The 22978-nt window shown below is 39.3% G+C and overlaps 2 protein-coding genes across 3 annotated transcripts in view; one reads left to right on the top strand and one right to left on the bottom strand.

Moving 5' to 3' along the window:
- Positions 1-19759, top strand: part of RBBP7 (retinoblastoma binding protein 7) — a 24383-nt gene extending 4624 nt beyond the window's left edge. Inside the window, exons 3-13 of one of the 2 annotated variants that reach the window (XM_012656638.1) lie at positions 1694-1839; positions 4894-5067; positions 6080-6195; positions 9831-9991; positions 10693-10819; positions 10939-11016; positions 11633-11709; positions 15037-15094; positions 17746-17856; positions 18511-18586; positions 19740-19759. In XM_012656638.1, coding sequence (XP_012512092.1) covers positions 1694-1839; positions 4894-5067; positions 6080-6195; positions 9831-9991; positions 10693-10819; positions 10939-11016; positions 11633-11709; positions 15037-15094; positions 17746-17856; positions 18511-18579 — 1117 coding nt within the window. In that variant the 3' untranslated portion in view covers positions 18580-18586; positions 19740-19759. Of the gene's footprint in view, positions 1-1693; positions 1840-4893; positions 5068-6079; positions 6196-9830; positions 9992-10692; positions 10820-10938; positions 11017-11632; positions 11710-15036; positions 15095-17745; positions 17857-18510; positions 18966-19739 lie in introns of those variants that run through there. The other variant, XM_012656637.1, reaches the window with a different exon arrangement.
- Positions 19111-22978, bottom strand: part of TXLNG (taxilin gamma) — a 47073-nt gene continuing 43205 nt past the window's right edge. Inside the window, exon 10 of the mRNA XM_012656636.1 lies at positions 19111-22174. Within this exon, the coding sequence (XP_012512090.1) occupies positions 21851-22174 (324 nt within the window). The 3' untranslated portion in view covers positions 19111-21850. The remainder of the gene's footprint in view (positions 22175-22978) is intronic.

The raw sequence follows: 22978 nt of genomic DNA, 5'->3' as shown, positions 1-22978 counted from the left end.
CTGCTTAACTCCACAAAAATCAAGTCACTTTTTTCCTTTTATGTCAGTCCTAACATTGCTCCGTCCTGCCTCCTTTCACTTTCTTTTTCTTTTTTTTTTTTTAAGAGAAGGGGTCTTGCTATTTTGCCCAGGCCAAACACGAGCTCCTGGGCTCAAGCAATCCTCTCGCCTCAGCCTCCCAAGTAGTTAGGACTACAAGGTACCTGGCTTTCCCTTTCATTTTTAAGCCACTATTCTCTGTTAAAGATTCATTTTGTTCAAGTCCTCATAAAGTACATTACTTAGAGCCCAGTTGTCCAAGTGTAGTGTTGGTTAAAAATAAATGGGCCACCTGGGTGGTGCGCACCTATATTTTCAGCTACTCAGAAGGCTGAGGTTGGGGCATCATTTGAGCCTAGAAGTTCAAATCCAGCCTGGGCAATGTGGCAAGACCTCCTCTAAAATATATATATGTGTGTGTGGGCACTTGCTCGTGCACATTGCCCACCCCCCACATATAAAGACCATCTAAGATGAAATTAATTACCTTTTTTGATAGCCACATCATGTTCTTGGCACACTGCATGTATCAGCTAAGACCCATGTCTTTTTCCAAACAAGTTACTATTGCTTACCTGTGACTGCCTTGTTCTGTTCTTGGGCGTGGGGGGAGTGTGTGTTTTTGGTTTTTTCTTAGTAAAAATTCGTCTTGCTTTTCTTAAGTTATTACTAAACTACATGCCTAGAAGTAACCTTCAGACTTTTTTTTTAAACCACTGAATTCTTTATGCTACTAAAATTTAGAAATAAACAGGTAAGTGGCCTAACTTACCTGATGTTGGGACCCAGATCACTACTTCTCAGTCCTCTACATTGAGGTAGACCATGGAGCACAGTCAAAAATTGCTGTTCTAGATAATGCAAATGGGAAAGCCTTGTTGATAGATACCAATGCAAAATCACCGAGGTGCCAAGAGGCATTGGCAAATTCTTTGGCTTCAGGGTGAGTCTCCACAGAATAAGATAACAAAGACCCCTTGGTAAAATGGAGAATGCTCATTTCATAAACTTTAGGTGTCATAAACGTAAGTGAGGGGTTTCACATTATGCCATTGGCACTTAAACCTATTTTTTAGGTGAAAAACCTGAGGCCCAAGGGAGGTTGAGATTTAAGCAATTGCATACAGCTAATTTTAGTTTGAGCGAGGATTTAAACCCAGTTTTTTGGCTCAACACTATTCTTTCCATTCTACCTTGTTTGTTGCCTCTTATTAGGAAATCAGAAACATGTAGTGTATTAAAATAAGACTATAGGCAGAAATTTTTTAGGTGGGAAATCTCAATTTATTATTATAGATAGGAATCAGTGATGGACTCTTGTATAGATATTTGTCTTTATTTACTGAACTGGGTGTACCTTTCCCAGAGTGGTTCTTTAGAAAAGGTAGTTTTCACATTGATAATCGAGGCAGAGGAGGATGGCTCTAGGAAAGAAGCAGGCCCTCTGTGTACATTTTGTGGTTAGATTATTTTCTTATATTTGCACATGGAGGGATTGTAAAGTTGGTAACCAGAGTGGGAGCAGGTACATAGTTAAAGCTCAGTATATATTTGCTAAAGAAATTTTAATACATTTTGAGGGAACTAAATTGAATTTGTTATCAACTGAAGATGTCTTGTAGGATTAGCGTGACTTATTTTCTTTCTTAAACAGACCGGAAGGAAAGGATTATGCCCTTCATTGGCTAGTGCTGGGGACTCATACATCCGATGAGCAGAATCATCTGGTGGTTGCTCGAGTACATATTCCCAATGATGATGCACAGTTTGATGCTTCCCACTGTGACAGCGATAAGGGTGGTAGGTATACTATATATTCCAATATTGACATCAAAAGGAGTATGCGTCTTTCAAAGCATATGCTATTAAAGCTTTATAGTATTAGCTTTTGGCCCAACAGTTTAACTTCTAAGGTTTTATCCTACAGAATTACACACACATGTGCAAGGATTTCATAGTAGTATTTATTATTTGCAGGATTGAAAAATTAGGATCAACATAGCAACCCAGCTGTTGGTTCATAGGAAATTGATTAAACACATTATGGTATGTTTCAAATACTACTCAGCAATTAATAAGAATGAGAAAAATCTGTATATATTGGTATGGCAAGGTATCCAAGATAAATTAAGTGAATAACTGGTATTCTGTTTAATTACTATATTCCATTTTGGTAAAAGTAATATGTGTTGGTGTATGCACAGAAAAAAATCAGACATATATACCAAAAAGTTAATAGTGGGGATTTTGGGTGGGGGAGAAGGGCAGTGGTGGTATGGTTAATTTAGGGGCTGTCGACTTCTTTTTAATGTCAAACACATACTCCCCTGTTTTAGTATTCCCATGACACCCCCAAGTTTTGCTAGAAGGACTCACAAGAGCAAATTATACTTGTGGCTAAAAACAGTAAAGAATACAGAACAAAAGGAGCAGGAAAAAGACATGCATCGGCGAGTTTGGGGAGGTCTGGCACAAGTCTTGTCCAAGGCCACACAGGATGCGCTTGCTTTCTCTCTGGCAGCAAACTAGAGGGACATGTGTGAAATATCTCTGCCCACAGAAAGCTCATTTGGGTCTCTGGGTCTGAGGCTTTCTTGGGGGGCTGGTTGTGTAGGCACATCCTGCTGACAACCAGCCATGACAGTTGAAGCTTAGGACCCCAATAATGAAAGTAGGTGCATATCATTAATCTTAATATTTCTGCAAAGCAACCCTGACAAACTGGTACAGCATGGTCCATTGCTCCAGGTGTATGCTACAAAAGTTATCATCCATCAGTGACATAAAGAACATTCTGAGGTGCATGTTCCCAGGAGTTGGCCAAGGGGCAGTAATGGCCCCAGTGTCCCTGAGAGATGTGAGGATTAAGCAACCAGACCTGCTGGATTAACTCTTTCTTCACAGCCCCAAATGGTTTGATGATCGTATGTTTTCTAAGATTTGCTTTAGGTTTTTTCTTATTGAAAATAAAATATTATCTAATGTAGTGAAACTGCTGGATTGTATGGTGTATTCCTTGTTAATTAAAAATAATACAAAACTGTTCTCCAAAGGTATTTACCCAGTTTACCACCCCCCACAACTTAGAATTCGTTCTCCCACAACCTTACACTTTATTTTGGTAAATATTGTTGTAATCAGAAAAATTTTAATGGCTTTTAGTCCTGAAATACATACTTATTGGGCATTCAGTTTAACAGTGTCTATAATATAGAGATATATTAAATTATTAAAGTTACACATCCAGTGTATTACATTCTAACAAGTGGCTGAAATAATTCACAGTTAACACTTTTTTAAATTTTCAGTTATTGTATTTTTTAATAGATATTATGGTCATTGAAACAGTGACTTTTCAGTCTTTTGAGTTGGAGAAAACAAAACTCTGTCCAAAGTAAATTGTACCTGGAAGCCCAATTTTTTAAAAAGGAGAGCTGTTCAGGTTATTTTAACTAAAAGAAGTAGGAAACTTGAGTATCTTTGTAGCAGAAGGGTTAGAACCACTGGAGACCACAGGGATGGGATGTTGAAAGTCAAAAGGAGGGCAGATTTGGAGAAAAGTCTCAGGAGGTAGAAAGTGACAGGATCGGGAGGGGTGGCCTTAGGATGCTGAGGCACACTTCTTGTGTTGACAGGATGGAAAGTGCTGAGAGGGAAGTAGGTGCTTTTGCATGTAGTCACGTGAGAGCAGTGGGTAGAGAAGCTTTGGGCTAATTGTGTGGATTGGGATATGGTTTTCAGACACACTGAAATAGTGAGCTGTGTTTGCTGCAGAGAAGAATGGCTAGATGCTGCTGATACTAGGACATGAGAGCCAGTGTTCCTTAAGCATTCCCGCATAGCAAGAACTGGCTGGAACTGAGAAGTGGTTTACTCCTTTTGGTGTTTTCTCCAGACCCCAGTCTATTTTACTTCTTACCTGCCTAGCTTTGTTAGGCATTCGAGTTAGTGGTCCCTGACCTGAGACACAGGATGAGCTAAAGAATGTGCAAAGAAGAAACAATAAAGGGCAGGGAGAAATAACATAAGTACAGTGTGAACTCTGCTAACTTCTTTAAGTGTCAGCAACTAATTCAAGTTTTTATCTGTGAGCACAAAAAAGAAAATGTTCTTGTTGGCTCTATCTGCTTGGATGTTCTCTACTTGTATTCTTTTCTGCTAGCATCTTGTTGCTTCTCAGAAGTTACCATAGTTTGTTATGCAGCTTTGTTACTTTACAAGGCCTTTTTCATGACTTTGCAACAGTATAGTCTTATTCATGCACCAGATGGAGAGGTTAACCTTGGCACCCCACTGGCAGTTAAACCAAGTATGCTAGCAGGGCCAACGTGTATCTTGGGGGTGTACCTTGGGGAGGGGTGGGGGTTAGCTTAGGTTTCTGAGTTGAGGATGTTTCTGACTTTAGACTCAAAAAGTGTTCATAGTCCTCAGGGTAAAACCTTTCCTGTTTGGATGAATCCTAAAATAAGATGCTAATTCAGTGTCGCACTTCCAGATGAGTTGTATTTGTGCTAAAAAGCTGTTGGTCTGTTTATTTTGTGGTTATTTGAAATTTTAGAGAGTAATTATCTCATCTTTATAACTGAAAGAGGCTAGTTTTCATTGTTTTACATCTAAGGTGGAACTGAATTAACTTGCCATAAGGTAACTATCAATATTTTCCAGTGTAAATGGGCTTTGAGAACAAATAAATTCCAAGTGAAAGGTGGACCCACATTTTTGGGTTTTGTCTCTGTGTCATCATTTTGTGTTGTATTCTGTAAGGTTAAAATCTGTTGGGTTTATTAAACCAAGCAACTTGTGAATTTTAATTCCGAGTGTATGTATGTGTTTATTTCTTTCTCCTCACATTAGAATTTGGTGGCTTTGGTTCTGTAACAGGAAAAATCGAATGTGAAATTAAAATTAATCATGAAGGAGAAGTAAACCGTGCTCGTTACATGCCGCAGAATCCTCACATCATTGCTACAAAAACACCATCATCTGATGTGTTGGTTTTTGACTATACAAAACATCCTGCTAAACCAGGTATGTAATAACAAAGTCAAGCCATTAATTGAGTGTTTTTCTTGATGCAAAATGGTAATGTTTTTTAGGTCATTCAAAGTAGTATACTCTATAATCTTTAAAGGTACAAAAATTGCTTTGGGGGTCCCATACCGTCCTCAAGTTCAGTGATTTGCCATAAGAGCCTAATAGCAGTTTATACTCATGGCTAACTAAGGTTTGTTACAGCAAAGGGCCCAGAGCAAAAGCAGGAGGGAAAAGATACACAGGTGAAGTCCAGAGAGGTCAGCCCCAGGCTTCTGAGCCATTTTCCGCCAGGACCTCACAGGACATGCCTTATCTCTAGCAGCAAATCACAGGAACATGTGCTAAATGTCTCTGTCCAGGGGGGCCTGTTTAAGTCTTAGGGTCTGAGGTTTTTATGAAGGCCTGGTCGCATAGGCATATCCTGCCCTGTGACCAGCCATGGTTACAGAAACTCAGGACCCTAGCAGAGAAGCCACATATATCATTAATCTTGCTAAACAGTCCTACAAGTCTTGACAAGTCCCTACAGCATGCCCCACTGCTCTGGGTGTGTACAGCTTCATCAGTCAATGACGTAAAGAACTTCCTGAGGGTCACATTCCCAGGGGTTGGCCAAGGGTCATTCATGGTTGCAGGCTACTCTATAGGGATACAAGGACTGACCTGCTGTGTTAGAAATATTTCTAAAAATGGACTAGGGGTGGGGGGATGGGGTTACTACTACACAAATTTGTGAGATAGCTATAATTTTAGGTATTTTGTGTTGGAGATAAATATTAGGTTTTCCAAAGAAACCAGTCATTTAATAGTCATGAGGCTCAGCGTGCATTGAGTATTTAAAATGAAGCAGAGAGAACCACTTTTCAAAGTGGTTATGGGTCAGACCAAGTCCTTGTTCAAGTGCAGTTGGCTGTTATGGCTCATTCAATGAAGGAGTGAGAATTTGCTCTCACCAGTTCTGATAAACGTAATAACTTAGTAGCTAATGTATTTCTTTTTTTCTTAGACCCAAGTGGAGAATGTAATCCTGATCTTAGGTTAAGAGGTCACCAAAAGGAAGGCTATGGTCTTTCCTGGAATTCTAATTTGAGTGGACATCTCCTAAGTGCATCTGATGACCATGTGAGAAAACATATTCTTCGTAATTTGCTTGTATACTGAGAGTTAAAGTGTCAGACAGCTCTGCACTGAAGGAGCACTGTATAGATGAAAGGTTTTATAAGATAATACTGCTGATTATTGTGATAACATTTTCTCAGAATTTAGAGTGATGGTTTTCAGACTGCCCTGTTAAGAGTCTTAGGATTCCACAGAGGTCTTTTAAAGCACCCTTAGAATGGAGGGAGGGTGGGCAGAAGGCCTCCCATTGTTTCAAAGAGGACGACCTCTAGGCTCTTATAATGGAAATTCTGTAGAGTGTGGGGCCTGATTTATAGAAAATATTTTCTTAGTTTATTTTTTAGGTGTACAATTCAGTGGGTTTTAGTATACTCACAAAGGAGTGCACCCAACTCTGCTAATTCTAAAATATTTTCATCAAATATCCCAAAAAGAAATTCTGTACCCATTAAGCAATCACTCCCTGCTGTCCCCTTCGCCCAGCTCCTGGTAACCACTAATTCATTTTCTGTCTCTATAGCTTTCTCTTCTTGACGTTTTATATAAATGGAATCATATAATATGTGGCCTTTTCTGTTGGGCTTCTTTCACTTAGCATAATGTTTTCAAGGAACATTGCTTCTACTTCATTCCTTTTTGTGTTTCAATAATGTTCTATTGTGTGGAGATACCATAATTTGCTTATCTATTTATCAGTTGATGAAGATTTGGGTTGTTTCTACTTTTTGGCTATTTTGAACGATGTTGTTATAAACATCTGTGTGCAAGTTTTTGTGTGGGTGTATGCTTTCATTTCTCTTGGGTGATTACCTAGGAGTTGTTGCATCCTCTGGTAACTGACTTTTTGAAGAACTGCCACACTGTTTTCCAAAGTGGCTGCTCATTTTACATTCCCACGAGCAGTGCATGAGTGTTCCAGTTTCTCTACATCCTCACCAACACTGGTCTGTCTTTTTTATTACAGCAATCCTAGTGGGTGTAAAGTGATATTGTGATTTTCTCCCATCCTGTGGGTTGTCTTTTTTTTTTTTTTTTTAAGAGACAGAGTCTCACTCCGTCACCCAGGTTGGAGTGCAGTGGCATGCTCATAGCTCAAACTCCTGAGCTCAAGGGATCCTCCTCCCTTAGCCTTCCGAGTAGCTAGGACTGCAGGCAGGTGCCACCACCCCCAGCTGATTTTTAAATTTTTATTTATTTATTTATTTATTTTTAGAGATGGGGGTCTCTCTATGTTGCCCAGGTTAGTCTTGAACTCCTGGCCTCAAGCAGTCCTTCCACCTTGACCTCCCAAAGTGCTCGAATTACAGGCTTGAACCACTGCGTCCAGCCTCAATGTTCTTGATCTTGTCCTTTGAAGCACAAAAGTTTTTAATTTTGATGTCCAGTTTTTGTACTTTTTGTCACTTGTACTTCTGGTATCGTATCTGAGAAATCATTGCATAATCCAGCGTTGCAAAGACTTACACCTATGTTTTCTAAGAGTTTTATACTTTTTGCTCTTATATTTTAGGTCTTAGATCTATTTTGAGTTAATTTTTGTTTATGGTGTGAAGTAGGGGGTCCAACTTCATTCTTTTGCATGTGGATATCCAGTTTTCCTAGCACAATTTGTTGACAGACTAATCTTTCCCTATTGAATTGCCTTGGTACTCTAAATGTAAAGTATTTAGCAATTAAAAGTACCACATGAATGCAAAGCGATTGTGTTAACTTTATTGTAGATCGGTGTTTATGGCATTCTTATCACTCACATCCCAATATCTTCTCTCATAGACCCTTACTATAAGCAAAACGCATTTGATGTAATTACAACCATAGGCCGTGTAGGCTTCTGGGGCTTTTGAAAGCTCATGTAACTTGGCCAGAGTTAGCATTTCATAAGCAACTTCATGAGAGTAGGTTCGTTGCCTGCTTCCTTAGGATATCTTTGTGCCTAGAATAGGGCCAGTCACTTGGCAGACCTTTATATTTTTGTTGATTGCTATTCCTGTTAAACTACTTGAAGTATTGAAAGTAGATAATTGCCTCAGTGAAGGTTCTTTACTTGTAAGCAGCCAAGACCAACTCTGGCTAATTTCAACAGAAAAGGAATCTATTGGTGGAGGAGCATTGGGTAGGGTGGCTCACAGCATTGCTGTGATGTCTAGAGAGTGAGGCTTAGAAAACTGCCCTGAAAGAAAGAGGTGAGGCCAGATCCATGACCCAAGTCAGGCCAGTAAAGACATCGCTGTGGCCACCTTGGGAAGTGGATGTTGCTGCCCCCAGCACCGCCACCATCAGAACAGATTCTCCCATTGCTGTTTACAGTTCAGTCTTGGGGGATGACGGAGCCTCTGTCACACTCCTGCATCCCAGCTGCTAAGGAGGCCAGAGAAGCAAGCATCTGCCTTGGTTTTCTGAAAATAAGCTTCTTCCCTCTAAGTGTATGTGGGATGGTTTCCCAAATAGGGAAGGTGGGCTGTACTCAGTAACCTAATTACTAGTACCTTTTGAAGACACTGGGCTGGAAATGGCTGATAATAATAATAGCTGACATTTACCAAGGGCTCCTCATGTGCCAGGCATCGTGCTAATCTCCCCAGGGTCCTTCTGAGGTGGGGAGCAGGGGTGATGGCAAGAGCTCCACAAGTTCCTTTCTCTTCAGTGCGTGTAAATTGGACATCTGAGTGTGTAAGTAACAAGAGACTAAGGGCATATGTATTGTGTAAAGAAAAGGTTTTGTTACTGGGAAAATGTGCTGGGAAATAGCTTTGTTTCAGAAACCCCTTCATGTAAGTGACTTAGAGATGAAGCTCATATCAGTGCCAGTGGAATTAAAATTAGTGCTAATATACCTTGGTGGAATCACTTCTTATTTTAAACCATTGAATGAGAATCATTGCCCTATAGCTTGCAATATTTTTCATTAAAAACTTAAGACTTTCCTCTTAATTCTTTTTGTGATAGGATGTCAAGAGAAAACTCAGATCATGAAGGCTCATGATTTGTGGGCTACTGTGATCTTTGAGGCCCGGGGAAGGCCCTGTGACCTCTCCCTGGGCTCTGCTGTTGTTTCGAAGAGTACACCATGGGGGATCTGTCTGTAGGCCCCAAGCTTTGACCTCTCTTAGTAGACTAGTAGAGGTTTTTGGCCCAGGGTCATTCAACTGTCAAACCTGATGTCTGTGGTGGTTTCTGCCATGAAGTGAGAGACTTGTCTGAAAGACTTTTGCTTTTTAAGAGGCACATTTTAGTTCTAATTCCTGGATTTCTCAACCCAATGTGAATTTTTAGGATGTGCATTTCTGTTCTGTAGATACTGAGCGCCTCTCAGTGATTTGTTGTGTCATCTAGATGAATTTTGGATACCTGAATGTCTGAATGTATGTGTAGGTAGAAACTCCAACCCAAGTGTCCCATGCCTGCCGCCATACTTGGTCTCCCCCTGCCCTCATTACAGTGGAGTTTCCTTCCCCTCTGCATCTGACATGGAGGCTACACCCACCCTCTACTGTTTGTTTATATTTCCTCTCCCTTCTGTTTATTTCTAAATTTTATATAGTCAAATAGTTTTGTTTCTAATGAAGGTGTATTAAATAAGGTGTTAGCATTTAAGTTCAATCTCTTACAGCTTTTGTTCTCCCCCCCTTCTCCCTCAGACTGTCTGTCTGTGGGATATAAACGCAGGACCAAAGGAAGGCAAAATTGTGGATGCTAAAGCGATCTTTACCGGCCACTCAGCTGTTGTAGAGGATGTGGCCTGGCATCTGCTGCACGAGTCATTGTTTGGATCTGTCGCTGATGATCAGAAACTTATGATGTAAGGTGGAAAGTTCAATGGAATTATGTTAGATGGGTGACCTGAATGACAGTCAGTGATCGCGGTGGATTGTGGTCTGATTTCCTTTTTTAAAGTTATGTTATGGCCTTAAAAAAAAAAAGAAACAGCTTTAGTTGAGGTATAATTGACATATAATAAATTACATATAGGTAATGGCCTTTGTACATAAATTACTGTGCTATATGGATAAACACGGTTTATTAAAAAAAACAGGTATGTAAATGTGAAGGAACATAGTTGGTAGTGGTAAATATCAAAACTGAGATCCAGAGTGTCTTCACTTGGAGGTCAGGGAGGAGAATGATTTCATCAGGGTGTGGCCACGGGGCTGCATTCAATCACCTGTAATGCTTCTTATCTTATAAACTAATTAATATCTGATGCAAATGTGACAAAATACTGAAATTTGTCAAGGCTAGTTGTAGGTAGTAAATTGTTATATTATTCTCTACAAAGTCTGTATTTTATGTATGCTTGAAGTAGTTGTAATTAAAGCAAAGAATCTAATAGAAGAGGAACCAGAAACAATAGAGCCTGAGTTTGTTCTCCACAGATTTAGAATGTGTCAGTGGTGCTGAGTGGAATGACACTGACATGGGGCCCAGTGTGAGTGTGTGTGTGAGAATCTTGGGAGGCTTGAGCGTCCTTCTTGGGTGCTGTGTGCTTTCTTTGTGTTTTAGATGGGATACCAGGTCCAATACCACCTCCAAACCGAGCCACTTGGTGGATGCGCACACTGCTGAGGTCAACTGCCTCTCGTTCAATCCCTATAGCGAGTTCATTCTAGCAACCGGCTCTGCAGATAAGGTTTCAAAGTTTTTGCATGTTGTTTATAAAAGCTGTTGTCTTGTGCTTTAATCAGATATTTGACAGCTCTTAAGTAAAGCACAGAAATAAATTCATTTCTATTTGTCATTTTTCTTCAGACCGTAGCTTTATGGGATCTGCGTAACTTAAAATTAAAGCTCCATACCTTTGAATCACATAAAGATGAAATTTTCCAGGTACGTGACTGTTTTCTGGTGTCTGTATGTCAGGCTTCAGTAACTTTTTGGGTGGGGGCAGGGGGATTTTAATTTTTTCTTTTATATGGAAGGCATGGGACTTTTTTTTTTTTTTAGATAGCTCCTTTTTTTACTGTTATGAGTAAACTAGTAAGAAATAGCTTAGAGCTTTTTAAGAGGTTATTAGTTCAGAAGTAGAGGGAAAATCCTCACAAAACAGGATCAGTTTGAAAAACAAAATCCAAGGATTCTTCACTTAAGGTATACCAGATTGGTGGGTCCACTACTGAAAAAATGTACATATTTTAACATAGAGATTTGCATAGGTTAAGAGATACCACATTGAAAATTTTAAGAGCTTCTGGGATGGTTATGGTGCTGAATAAATTTGTTGGAATCCTTAGTTGCGTAGTACTGAGGAACGCGAACTTCCTGGGGACAGGCTGGAGCTGGGCTATTTCAGAGCACTTGGAAGGCTGGGACAAGGGGGTGAGGTCTTTAGGCTGAGGATAAGATTACAGAGTACAAGATGGGAAAATATCAGAGATTAGAACAATAGCCACAAACCTAGCAACGGATGATTCACTAAATACATTTTCAAAATACCTATTGCTAGGTCCACTGGTCTCCACATAACGAAACTATTCTGGCTTCAAGTGGTACTGATCGCCGCCTGAATGTGTGGGATTTAAGGTAACTCAGAGTCCTATGATGCGACACTAAAGAAATATGCTAATCTGGCAGGTTATGTAATGATTCATAAACTAGAAAAGCAATTTCCTAATCCCACTTCAATAAGCCTAATATTAAACTTTTAAGTGCCTTCCTAAAGAGCCTTTGTTCTATAAAAGGAAGTAAATCAGCAAATGGACCATAAAATAAATTTTTGTTGTGAGTTTTGTTTATCTCTTGATATTCAGGCATGAAGTTTTGTGTGTGTGTGTGTTTTGCATCCAAATGATTATATTTAAAACACTCTTGCTATAGAAAGGAATAAATGCTAGCTAGCTGTTCATGTCTCGTTGGATCTCATAGTACACCAGCAGGATTATTCTTCTAAGAGTTTTTTTTTTTACCATTTGCTCCTGTGTGCTTTCATTGATTCATTCTGCAGATGTGAGCTCCTGCTGTGGGTAGTATAACTGCTAGGGAGACCTTTGTGAAGGGGACAAGGACAGTCCATGCTATCAGAGAGCTTATGTTCTCCAGGGCTCATTGTATGACTTCCCCAATTCTTTTTTTTTTTTTTTTTTTTTTTTGAGACAAAGTCTCGCTTTTGTTGCCCTGGCTAGAGTGAGTGCCATGGCGTCAGCCTAACTCACAGTAACCTCAAACTCCTGGGCTCAAGCGATCTTCCTGCCTCAGCCTCCCGCATAGCTGGGACTACAGGCATGCGCCACCAGGCCCGGCTAATTTTTTCTATATATTTTTACTTGTCCGATTAATTTCTTTCTATTTTTAGTAGAGACGGAGTCTTGCTCAGGTTGGTTTTGAACTCCTGAGCTCAAACAATCCGCCTCCCTCGGCCTCCCAGAGTGCTAGTATTACAGGCGTGAGCCACCGCGCCTGGCCATACTTTCCCAATTCTTAAGTGCTTGACTTCAGAGTTGCTGTTCTAAGAATTTCAGACACCTTTACTTTTTTTTGTGTGAGCATTATTTAGAACCACTATAAAGTTGCTCAGTTATATATTTCTCCATAAGATGTCATCATCTTAGGTTTGAATCATAGAATTACCAAAAAAACCCTTCCTGCTTGTATTAAATGTTTTATTTTGAAATGGACTAAATTTAGTACAGATATGAACATCCCTTATCTGAAATGCTCGAAACCAGAAGTGTTTCTGATTCTTGAATTTTTTCAGATTTTGGAATGCCCGCATTATGCTTAGCAGTTGAACTTCCCAAACCTGAAAATCCAAAACCCAAAATACTCCAACAAGCATCTCCTTTGAGCTCCATGTCAGTGCTTAAAAAGTTTTGGATTTTGGAGCATTTCAGATTTGGGGGTTTTGGGATGCTCAACCTGTATGTTAAAACTAAGGCTGTCTTAATTATGGAGACAGTAGACCCCTCTTCAATGTATGGAAGAGACACTTCAGAATAAAATGCTCACATCGCATGTAAAACTTAAAACATCTAATGTTCAAAGTTTCTTATGGAACAAACTCACCACGAAAGATTCTTGAAGATGCAGAAAATCTTTAAACCAGATATTTGGATGCATTCTTCTATTTTATTTAAAAACAATTTTAGTAGTAAAATTAAAAACCTAAGACAAAATTATACAGTGGTTGTGTGAAGTGTTACAGCAATGTTTGGAAGTCTGATGCCCTGGCAACTGTATTGCCCCTAAAGGTGCTAGTAATTTGTGGATGTTGTGTATAATTTCTTATAATTCGTTCATAACTGTTATTTTTTATTTTTTTTAAGAGACAGAGTTTTGCTTTGTCGCCCAGGCTGGAGTGCAGTGGTGCCATCATAGCTCACGGCAGCCTTGAACTCCTGGGCTCAGGTGGTCCTCCTGCCTCAGCCTCCAGAGTAGCTGGGACTACAGATGCATGCCACCACACCCAGCTACTTATTAAATTGTTTGTAGGGATGAGTTCTCACTGTGTTGCCCAGGCTGGTCTCTAACTCCTGCCCTCAAGGGATCCTCCCACCTCTGCCTCCCAAAGTGCTGGGATTACAGACATGAGCCACCATGCTCAGCCCATAACTTAATACTAAAATTATATTAGATAAAATTCAGGATTAAAATGGTGTTAGCAACTATACTCCTGACGGGGAAGAGAAATATACTTGTCTAGCAATCCTACATGTTTAGGTTTGTTTGGTCAGTTTTATGGGAAGGGAAAAAGAAAGTCTTGTTTGGAAGGCTGTATTTTGAATTTTTTTTTTAAAGTGGTTATTACTAGCATGTGTATCTTTTAGCGAGATATAAAGCTGACATTCGATAAGTAACTTAAAGAGTGATTTCATTATTGGGGGATTACTGGCAAATTCTGCAAATTGAAATTTTTTTTAAGAGAAGAAAAGAAACCTTAAAAGCCTTTCCTTGGCTTATACATTCTATAGTTAAAGTTGTTTTGTTGCCATATCTTTAGACAGATCTAGAGTACTGATGTGTAATTGTATTTCACTCCTGGAATGCAAAAAGCTTTAAGAGTGAAGTTTAGGGGCTGTGCACCATTTCATGTGTAGATTTTTTTTTTTTTTTTTTTTTTTGAGACAGAGTCTCACTTTGTTGCCCAGGCTAGAGTGAGTGCCGTGGCGTTAGCCTAGCTCACAGCAACCTCAGACTCCTGGGCTCAAGCAATCCTACTGCCTCAGCCTCCCAAGTAGCTGGGACTACAGGCATGCGCCACCATGCCTGGCTAATTTTTTTCTATATATTTTTAGCTGTCCAATTAATTTCTTTCTATTTTTGGTAGAGACGGGGTCTCGCTCTTGCTCAGGCTGGTTTCGAACTCCTGAGCTCAAACAATCCGCCCGCCTCGGCCTCCCAGAGTGCTAGGATTACGGGCTTGAGCCACCGCGCCCGGCCTCATGTGTAGATTTTTAAAATAGACTTTTCACCTTTTAATTCTAATACAGTAAACAAGGTTAAAATATTGAAGGAATTTTGAATTAATGTTTATTATTAATAATAATTCCTCATTCTACAGCTTCAATTATGAACAACTGTAACTCACTTCCAGGAAGTAAACATCCCATCCTCCCACCAAATAATTAATATAAAAACCCTAGCTGGGCACAATGGTGCGCACCTATAGTCTCAGCTACTCAGAAGGCTGAGGCAGGAAGATCACTTGAGCCCAGGAATTCCTAGGCTAGCCTGGGCAACATGGTGTGAGACCTTGTCTCTATTTAAAAAAAAAAAACTAATTGTAGTATAAAAATAAATTGGTTTTTTGAGTGTGTGTGCATTTTAAGATAGCTTTCTGGGCTGATACTGGTTTAGCATACATTCATGCTGCAAGAGTTTCAATAATGAAAGCATTGTGTTCTTTCTTAATAGTAAAATTGGAGAAGAACAATCAGCAGAAGATGCAGAAGATGGGCCTCCAGAACTCCTGGTATGCTTTGGCTTTCTTACGGAAGATGAAATGTCATTTGCAGATTGGATTATTTGTCGTTGGTCCATTTATCTCAAAAATGAGCCAGAACTTCACATTCTAGCTGTTGCAGATGATTTCAAAATGGAGGTTCTGGAGGTTATTGTGATTGGGCTTTGGCATTTATCGGAAATAGTAAATGGAGCCCAGTAGGTTTTTACAAATGTTTCAATGAGAGTAGTTGGAGGTCCTGGGGCATAGTGTGTAGTAATTTCTCACTAGTTTTAACTCTAATATTTCTGAGGGTTTGGGGTGAGTATAATTGCTCTTCAGTTAGCAATACTTAACACTTTCTAACAGTATGAGAAAAAAATTTTAATGACCTGATTTTTTAAGTTCCCTGCCCAGAAAATGAATGCTTCCTTGACCTTGTTGGTGCCAGCAGTGCCCACCATCTCCCTCCTGTTTCTAATTGAATCATCTTGCATCTCCTCTATCTCTTGAAGGCATAATTATGTGGTAGTGTCTGTCCTCCTCATTCTTCCTGTCTGTGAGTCCTTCAGTGTACACTTCTCTGTGAAGCATTGCGGGACTTAGCATGGTTCTTTGTCCTTGCTCTAAATTCAGTGTTTGTCTCTTCCAGTCATTTGGCAGATAGTCATTCATCATTGTAACATATGTTTTATTTAGTTCCAAATGCCAGTACTAGTTTTTGTATACTTGTACTTCCCTCACAAGTTCTAAAAGGTAAAGAAGGCCCTTGAGACTAAGCCCTGCCCACAGAAGATGCCCACCATGTCCCGCCTTGAACAAACACCCTGGCCTTTTTACTCCTTAGCCAGGTAGTTGCCATGTCCCAGCAGCTCTGGACAGAAACCGGGTGTGATGAGACACAGACGCCCCAGCATGTTCACGGTTTATAGCACTGTTGATAAAAGCAGAGTATTCCTCTGGGTTTCAAGTTAAAGCTAAGTGGAAAGAAGAGTATTTCTCAATAAACTACTGCCATAGCCAGGTGGTAGTATCTGAATATTATTTTTTTCTATATTAAGCAACTTGTTCTGAAAAGTCTGTTTTGTGAACAAGGCTTCATAGTTTTTAAGTATTTTCTAGAAAAGGCATTCCCAGCTATTTCACTTATTTTTTATTTTGATAACAGCTTTATTAAGATAATTTATATACCATACAATTAATCTATTTTAAGCGTATAAGTTAATGATTTTTAGTGTATTCATAGACTTATACAGCCATCACCACAAATCAATTCTAGAACATTTTCATCCCTTCAAAAAGAAACTGTAGCTATCACCTCCCATTCCTCTTCCAGCCCCTGGCAACCACTAATCTACTCTCTGGCTCTGGGCTATTCTAGACATTTCATATAAATGGAATCATACAATATGTGGTCTTTTGTGCCAGATTCTTTCACTTAGCATAATGTTTTCAAGGTTTCCAGCTATTTTTTGCTATCACGGGAAGAGGAAAGTGTATTACTTTGTATATTACAGCTCTGCAACAATTTCATGGTCCTTGAGAAAATCAACTAGGATTTTGCTCTTCAGAAGAGAGCCTGAAATCAAGGGACATTTAGGAGTAGTCAACTGTATTCTAACTATAATTTTAACATAACAGTATCTTGCTCTGATGACTCTTGTATGTATTCCAAGCCCCAGTGATCTTAAAGTATTTTCACTTGTGTACCCCTTAACAGTATTTTGGAAAAGCTGTTTACCACTACCTCATTTTGAAACTAATAAGGTTATTAGATAGTTACATTGCAGATAACCTAACTGGTAGACAGACACCTCATTGTCAAACTAAAGAGTCAAATCAGACTTTGTCAGAAAGTGTGACTTTCCAGTTGAAAACAATGTTATTAATGTTGTCCTTGAAGAACTGTTTACTCGGAATCTTAATTCTAAAGTAAAGAAGGCACAGTTCCTTCCCATGAGGTCGTCTCTTGCAGGAAATAAGGCTGCCTCTTTCAGCATGTTCTAGCAAAGTTCTCTTGGTTTAGGCATAACTTATGGAGAGACTCTGGAGCTACACTTTTGGAGCCCAAGGGATTTTCTTTGACCCTGGGGCAGTGTACCTTGGAAAGATTGAGGATGGGCAAGAGGTATGCCTTTCTTTTAGTAAAGTGGGCAGGGGGAGAACCAGGAGACTGCTCAGGGAGGCCCAGCGTAGAAGAGTACGTAACATGACATGCTCGAAACAGATTGATTACCTAACCGTATACCAGTGACTCATGCTGGATTAGTGTTCTTCGTATTCAGTATGGAAACAGCATTGTGGTTATGTAGGAAAGTGACCTTATTCTTAGGGGACGCAGGCTGAGGTACCTAGCCATTTCATTGTATAGGCACATACAGATAAAGCGTATGTAAACAAAATATTATTACTTGGTGAATCTAGGTGAAGGATATACAGGTCAGGTATTCATTGTACTATATTCTACCACCTTTTCTGAAGGTTTGGAAATTTGCAAAGTAAGTAGGTGGGGTAGATGACTGAGCCTAAAGCCCTCGCTCTAAATGTAAACCATGGCACAGTGCCCCTACCCCCAGTTGAAATACTGATGCTGTAAAAACTGTTTTTAAAATCTTTAATACAAGAATCAGAATTAACAGGAGAGTATATGAAACCAGAGCTTTTTTTCTTCTTACTAACAGTTTATTCATGGAGGACACACTGCCAAGATTTCAGACTTTAGCTGGAACCCCAATGAGCCTTGGGTCATTTGCTCAGTGTCTGAGGATAACATCATGCAGATATGGCAAATGGTGAGTTAAAATATTTTTCTTGAATGACTATCTTGTAAGGCAGAGATTTACTAGTGATATAATAGGATTATTTCAAATAGTGCATATTGTACCTAACATTTATAGAAAGGAAACAGTTTAAAATAATTTTTCCCATTTTAACAACACAATTTAGTTCCATACTGGTGCTCCGATTTTTGTTGTTGCTGCTGCACTCTTCATCCACTGGGGGTCTTAGCATCACTATCTGTGTCCAGTGTCTGTACTGTGTTGTGGGCATGAGGGATACAGGAAGGAAATGTCAAGGCATTCAAATGATACCAAGTTCTCTGATTACGAGTGCTAAGTACTTGACATTTTTAAGGTGTTTAGGTGTTAACCAAGCCTTTCATAAACATCTGGGCTGTAGATCCCTCTAAAAATGCTTTTGGAAAAAGCCTCTTACGAACAATGATCAAAATAAGTAATGCATGGCAGGCTAGGTGTGTATGTGGAATTACATACTGGCAAATAATTTTTGAGAATACTGGCCTACCTTTTCCTTAAATTTTTGGGAGGACATGTTAAAAAAAAAAAAACCTAGTAAAATTCTGGATAAATATTAAATTCTGTTTTTAGATGATCTTGTGAAAACCATAGGGAGTTTTACCTGTGAATTTATTTGGTTATCTCCAGGCTGAAAATATTTACAATGATGAAGAGTCAGATGTCACAACATCGGAACTGGAGGGACAAGGATCTTAAACCCAAAGTATGAAACATGTTTCTATTGAATGTAATGCTACACAAATGCTTGATTTCTCAAGCACCAAAAAGGCATTGTATAGTAGAAAATGTTAAGTGGGATGGCTTATGGCGTTCTTTACCCTCTGATTCTAGCACTTTCAAGTGAGCTGTTGCGTACTGTATCATATTGTAGCTATTAGGGAAGAAAGGAATGTTGCTTAAGAAAGAACATCACCATTGTTTTAAAATACAAGTAGCAGGGTACTGCCTTTGATTCAACTATTTTAAGTCCTCATTTTCTCAAACTAAGTGCTTGCTGTTCCCAAATATGCAAGAATAACTTTTACACTTTTTCCTTCCAACACTTCTTGATTGGCTTTGCAGAAATAAAGTTTTAAAATAAATTTTGCTTCATTCTTTTATAAGCTTGGTGTAGGAGTGGGGAGGTGTGTGCATATATCTACTTTGAGTAGAAATGGGTAAAATTGTACCTTTGGACTTGTTACACAATTAAGGCCACATGGGTAGTAAAAGAATACACAGAAGCTGTTAAATTTATCATACATATTTACTTAATCTATACAGAATCAAGTAGATAAAATCAGATTCACATTAGTGAAAAATCTCTACAAAATGTCTTTGAAAAGCAAAACAAGACTGCCTCTTAACAATTCATATCCTCATGAAAGACGTGGGCTGTAAAAATAAAGCAGTGTGTTTAGCACAAACTAGAAGATATCTGCATCATTTTTTCACAGTTATTTCCATCTACAGTCTGAAAGAGGTAGATTTTTCTGCAACACCTGAGAGTTGAATTGTGATAACCAGGTGTAATAAAGGCAGTTGCATACATAACTGAAAAATATTGGTCTCGAGACCAAGAAGTGTACTCCTACAAGTCTGAGGATGAAATGGTCCATTATCCAAAACCCAAGTTTTCTCTACACCTTGTAATCTACTGTCACCATAAATAATACACATCAAGATTCCATGATGGTGCAAACAAATGCAGTTTAAGTGAATTTGACATTTAAACCTTTTCTGGGCCAGCCTAGAAGCATTACAGTGTTCTAGAATGTGGTAGATACAGGGTGTGCTACAAAGCCACAACACTGGGCTGGTGAGGTGATAGCTTTAGGGTGTCCTCCTCTGAGGGTCCCGTTTGTTTTTATTCACAGGGTAATGGGAGGAAAGATTCTGAAAGGACACCAAACGCATCCCAGACAGAATCCATATCCTTTAAACATTACGATAGCATCTAGCTAAAAACACATAGCCAAAAGCAGCAGGCCAAGTACTGTTAATCACATTGCTTTATAAAGCCCTTGAAAATATGCAACAGGTCTAAGATTTACAATCTTCCACAAAGGACAAGCACCACAAAGAAACGTGGTGGGCTACACAAATGGCTTAATAAAACATTAAGAGCTGTACATCCAGCAGAGTTCTTGTGAAATGTGATCATTAGTACTAATTTTAAGGTAGATTATGTTTCTGATATATACCTTCACTTCCCCCTGGGGAAATGAGTCCAATATTTCATTTAGTAGCTGAAGGGGGTATTTATAAGAGGCTGTTAGAGGGTACTGTTATTTTTGCTTCCGACTCATTTTGACAGAGTAATTAGATAACCTACTTTGTGGATTTCTTTACCTCTGCTGTCTGGCCCCTCGATTAACATGACTGTTGGTAGAAGCTTAGATATAATCCTCCACTCCAGGCGCTGTTTCCTATCTATTGGACAATTTTCAATTCTTTCAACCCAGTTTAAAACCATGAATGTGACAGGACTTTACAAATAAAACTTTTAACAAAGAGAAAACCCTTTTAACTGGACAAACCAGAGTTTATTTGGTCCAGTAAGCAATTTAACAAGTGTCAGTTTGATAGTTCTGCTCAGTGGAATGTGCTAACAGCAGTTCTCGTAGAACCTTTTTATTTCATAAAGCATTTCAATGCAAATTAAACCAGGGACAAAGTCAAAACTTCATCAGTGCAGCCTGATTAATCATTTGCATAACTGAGCCACATTAAACATTGAAAAAAGCAAAGGAAAGAATTAAAGATTTTTCCCCTATTCCAAGTGTATGGACCTTGATGAAATTTTTTTCCTTTAAAAAAAAAAAAAAGGTAACCAAGAAAGGGGTGAGAAACAGACTGAAAGCATAAGTACAGATCCTGACTACCTAGCACTCTAAGTTTTCCCAAAGTAAAAATGTTGTTGGTTCCAGTGTTTGTTTCAGAAATTAAGTCAGTTTCAGGTAGGCACTGATCCACAATTAAAAACTCCCTTTTAAAAACCCTGGAGTACTTTGCTGGTGGGACTCTTAACACCTTTCAAGTAGCCAGAAGCTACTGAAGAGTTTTTGCCTAGTGAAAAGCGACATACAACTTTACCCTCATTGTCTTAAACTGACAATGGACTTAAAAGTGACTGCAAAGGTCAACAGCAGTTTTCAAAGAATAATCAGCTTTCTGTGGGAAGTGGAAAACATGTACCCAAATCCAAAATGGAAAGGAAACATAAACCACCATCCCCTACAGTGAGCTCCCAGTGGTTGAGATTCCACATGTGGGTTCTAACCTGAAACCAAAGCAGAATGACTACTTTTAGTCACATAAACATTAAGCCTGTTTGTCCAATGATTTGCTGTATATACTACTTTGTTCACAAGTGACATCTTTATATACATGTTTTGGCAAAACTTAAAGGGATTCTAGGCTTGTGGCCATCTCAATTTGTTGAGTGGTATAAATATTACCAAATCTAATTTGAATCATATATGCTATGCTTGTTTCTGGCCCAATACTAGTTTTATTTTTACTCAGCATTTAAATGGGCTATTAGACAAAACTAATCATCTTGATATTTTCTTTCTTTGAATATTAACGGGTGCCAAGACGTTTAAATTACTGTTGTTTTCACATCAAGGAACCATTGTCAGAACAACGTTCCTTTGTAATGGTCGGCCCTGTCTTGAGCGAAATTTTAATTAGGATAATTATGTGCAAGGAAGGAGTAGGGAAGAGAAAGGACGAGGCAATGAACACATGCATTCCAATGAAGGGGCAATGAGGCAGATGTGCAACACAGCTGAGGAGAATTCATAGATTAAAACTATTCAGAACTGCTAAGCAGCCTCCTGTACCACATAAGTCCAGTAGTTCTAAGAAAATACAGATATGGTAGAAAAAGTAAGAAAATTTTCACCACAAAACCAATGGTTACTACTAACAGAGAAAAGTTATACACAAAATATATCTCTCGACACAGCGATCACACCTCATCTTAGTCAACCGACTCTATGCCTGGAGCAGAGCCTGTGCATGGGGGCTTTGGCTTCGCGCTCGCTGACTTGGGCTCGGCCTCCAGGTGCACTCTGGGGGCTCTTTTCCACGAAGCATTCCGCTCCTTGTGAGGATCCAGGGCAGCGCAGGGCCGCACCCCAGGCGTCGCTAAATCCCCATCCACTGCTTTGACAGAGACCTGCTCTTTCAGGACTTCCACCTTCTCGTTGAGCTCATTCCGTTCTGTTTGAAGAGCCCTGCACAGCTTCTCTAACCGTTCCAGTTTTATTTGAAAGGCCTTGTACTCTTTATCACGGACTGTTTTCTGTAAGGAAAGAGACATGGGATTTACATAACCTCACTAAATACACGTCAGGTTATTACATACAAAAAAATTAAATAAGCCGAGCTGTATGGTAACTACCTGTTTTCTCACCTGTTGAGCATGTTCAGTCTCTTCAGACTCCTAACATTCTAGCTAGCTAGCTTCACTGCATACACATCTCAGTATCCCAAATGATATTTAACATAGTATTGTTCTAGGGTGACAAAAAAGTTCCCTCTTTGTCATGTTTTTTAAAAAAATAAGACAATCTACTTTTTAGGACATTTCATATTGATGAACTATTAAAGAAAATTCAAGATATTCCTCACAAAGACTAGCAAACTTAATGGCCTAAATAAAAACAAAATGAAAATGGCTCATCTCTACATAAATTTCTCTTCTACCAATTTTTAGATGAGAACAAGATTCTTGTGTACATGTGCCCCGACATTTCTCTCTTGTGAAATGTTGTAAACTAGACCTATCGAGTTTCTGAAGGTGTGAAATTCAGTGACAGCAAGCTATACATTTCAGCTTTATGAAACTGGCAAAAAATACTTTGTTGTTTTTTTGAAAGACTAAGTCAAGATAGAAGGCCCCTGAGTTGCTTGTGCGCTGTCACTGGGAAGTCTGATGAGTGCTTCCCAAGGTATGGCCCGGCCCCTGAAAGTGCTGCGCTGGCATCGCCTGGATGCTTGTTAGAAAGGCAGATTCTCCCACCACCCCAAACCCAGTGAATCAGCCTCTGAGTGGAGCCCAGAAATCCTGGTCTTAACAAGCGAGAGTTGGATGCAAGCTCAAGTT

Source organism: Propithecus coquereli, unplaced genomic scaffold (genome assembly GCF_000956105.1).
Source record: "Propithecus coquereli isolate 6110/MARCELLA unplaced genomic scaffold, Pcoq_1.0 Scaffold513, whole genome shotgun sequence".
In the NCBI taxonomy this organism is placed as follows: domain Eukaryota; kingdom Metazoa; phylum Chordata; class Mammalia; order Primates; family Indriidae; genus Propithecus; species Propithecus coquereli.
This window is presented reverse-complemented; position numbering and strand designations above follow the sequence as displayed.